Genomic DNA, 2,622 nt, shown 5'->3' with positions numbered 1-2,622 from the left:
GAGTACACCTAAAAAAATTTCAATCACTCGAATAAGTACAAACCACATAAGTTTTTGTTTAAAAATTTTGTAAAGTCTAGTGTGTATATTTATATAAACAAAGTAGGTAGATAATTAAAAATAAACATGTCTGAGTGTCAATATCCGAAAGCTCGAAACAAGTATAAGCTTAAGATTTTCCAATTTACAATTAATTCAATTACAATAAAATAAATAAATTCACCTCAAAATTTACTGAAAATTAATTATTTCAAATTATATTTTGTATAATTTTTATTCAAATTTAATTTGAAATTTTTTAATATATATGGCGGCCAATTAACAACCCACTCGAAAGACTTAATTTATTTTCTTTTATTTTATTTCTAGTTTTTCTGACAAGTCAAGCTGGCTAGATTTCAAGTCAAGCCACAACAAATGCGAAGTCTAGAAAAACCTAACAGAGGATAAATTCTATGTTCAAATTTATCACAATTCACCAGTACGTGGCAGAAATAACGTCCATTTTGTACTCTATAAATACCATACTCCCGTCACCAACATTTGCATATCACTCACATTTCTCATTACTTCTTGAATTACTCCGTGAACTTTCCCTCAAACTGGCTCCAGTCAATATGAGAAAAAATATTGTAACCTATGCTCTTGTGGGCATTCTTGCCCTAGCCTTTGCCACCGATGTAATGAGTCACAATATTGCTAACATTGTGACTCCCCAGTTCTTCGAACGCATAAAGAATCAGGCAGCCGGGAGATGCGCGGGCAAGAGCTTCTACACGAGGGATGCATTTCTGAATGCTGCCAACGCCTATCGTCAATTTGGTAGCGGCTCTCCTCAAGCTGCGAAGCGTGAGATTGCTGCATTTTTTGCACACGTCACTCATGAAACTGGACGTAAGTTGTCTCCATTTGATTTCTTTTTTGCATGAGTATTTATGAGCAATCCATGCATAGAGAAGAAAACGATTTTTCTTTGTTTTATTATTTGCAAAACTGTTTTTGAAATTTTTTAAACTATATCCGTTTTTTATACTTTAATTTATTTGTTGTCCCCCCCCCCCCCCCCCCCCAAAAAAAAGAAAAAAGAAAAAAATGTTGAAGTCGATTTTCAAATCGAAAGGCCCATATTTGTTATACTACTAGAAATATATATATAAGGTTGGAATGAACATAACCTTCCTGCTGTTTGCGAAATATATATAATTCTTGCGAAATTAATTATTTCCAACCCATGTTTGTTTTAAAAAGAAATTTATTTATTTTCCATACATCAACAGGATATCGATACGATTATAGAGAATTTATGCACCCTTTACAATAATATACTATGCTTTTTAATTTCTTGATGGCAAGAGCCTTTCTTAATTAACACGTGTATTTAGACAATTCTTTATACATGCTTTTTATATATTCAATAATGTTCTCTGTTTGATGAACACATACAAATTTTCAATAAAACTAATTGAATACTCCAACTTTTAATTGATATGATTTGCCACTAGCCAATTATCTTGATAAAGCCTAGACAGAATTAATTAAAAAAAAATGTCTTGCTTTTTCAGATTTGTGCTACGTAGAAGAGATTAACAAGTACAACAGGTACTGTGATGAACAAAACAAACGTTACCCATGTGTCCCCGGAAAGTTCTACTACGGCCGTGGACCGATCCAAATCACCGGAAATGGCAACTACGGAGCTGCTGGAAAAGCCATCGGGTTTGACGGATTAAGAGCTCCGGAAACGGTGGCCAAGGACCCCGTTGTGTCATTTAAGACTGCCTTGTGGTTTTGGATGACCTATCTGCACCCAGTTATGAAGCAAGGTTTTGGTGCAACGATTCAGAGAAGCAATGGTGCCTTTGAATGCGATGGCCGGCAACCTGCTCATGTTCAAGCTCGCATTGGATATTATAAGGATTATTGCGACCAATTTGGCGTTTATCCTGGCCCAAATCTCGATTGTTAAAATGATTTCGCCGATACTTCACTGGCGTTTATAATATAGGGTGGTTTCATGTACCTAAAATAAAATAAATTGAAGAAATAAAAGTGTGTTGCCGACCATATTTTACAGCTTATATGGTTTGTGATTAATTATGCTTCTTGAATAAACTCTACATTGATTTATCTTTGGTTTTTTTAAGGAAAAGTAATATGATAGATGTTTGTCAGTGAAAAAAGAAACTAACTTGATACAAGGAGCAATACTAGCTTTAGTGATTGATTGAGTGTCGGATTGGACACCAACTTTAAGTAACCCAGGTTTTTTATAACATAATATATATAACATAGGACTTGAAAAATATGACGAATTAATAACTTAATAAATGTAACAAATATTTTGATAAAATGTGTGGCATAAAAAGAATGTAACAAAATATTTGACAACAATAATTGGTTCAGAACAAGAAAATGTTTCCATGGAATTATGAGAAGAATCGTGTTAGAGATTAGGACAAAAGAAACTGCGCGACAACTTTCGTACCGTAGTATCACAGTGGCGCCTTTTTTTCAATCTTTTGCAATACTAAATTTTATTTGGCCTCCTTACTTTCTTATGTATTTTCAATTTATTAAATAAATCAACACATTTATAAAGATGGCTGATAGCCTGCACCGGGC

The 2,622-nt window shown here is 33.6% G+C and overlaps 1 protein-coding gene across 1 annotated transcript; it reads left to right on the top strand.

The window, feature by feature from the left end:
* Positions 1–551: 551 nt before the first annotated feature.
* Positions 552–2,127, top strand: LOC112495548 (chitinase 4-like). Its single transcript, XM_052438834.1, has 2 exons — positions 552–894; positions 1,563–2,127. Exons 1-2 carry the CDS (start codon positions 618–620, stop codon positions 1,964–1,966), a joined length of 681 nt encoding a protein of 226 aa, XP_052294794.1. The 5' UTR covers positions 552–617; the 3' UTR covers positions 1,967–2,127.
* The last annotated feature ends 495 nt before the right edge of the window (positions 2,128–2,622 follow it).

This window comes from Citrus sinensis, chromosome 3 (assembly GCF_022201045.2).
Source record: "Citrus sinensis cultivar Valencia sweet orange chromosome 3, DVS_A1.0, whole genome shotgun sequence".
Lineage (NCBI taxonomy): Eukaryota > Viridiplantae > Streptophyta > Magnoliopsida > Sapindales > Rutaceae > Citrus > Citrus sinensis.
The sequence above is the reverse complement of the archived record's forward strand: the minus strand, read 5'-3'. Positions and strand labels throughout refer to the sequence as shown.

What these genes read in the sequence shown, in the direction of transcription:
- LOC112495548 (XM_052438834.1), top strand. Translation starts at nt 618, where the DNA reads ATGAGAAAAAATATTGTAACCTATGCTCTTGTGGGCATTCTTGCCCTA. An exon ending in CGTCACTCATGAAACTGGAC is followed by an intron (nt 895 to 1,562) that starts GTAAGTTGTCTC and finishes TTGCTTTTTCAG; the next exon opens with ATTTGTGCTACGTAGAAGAG.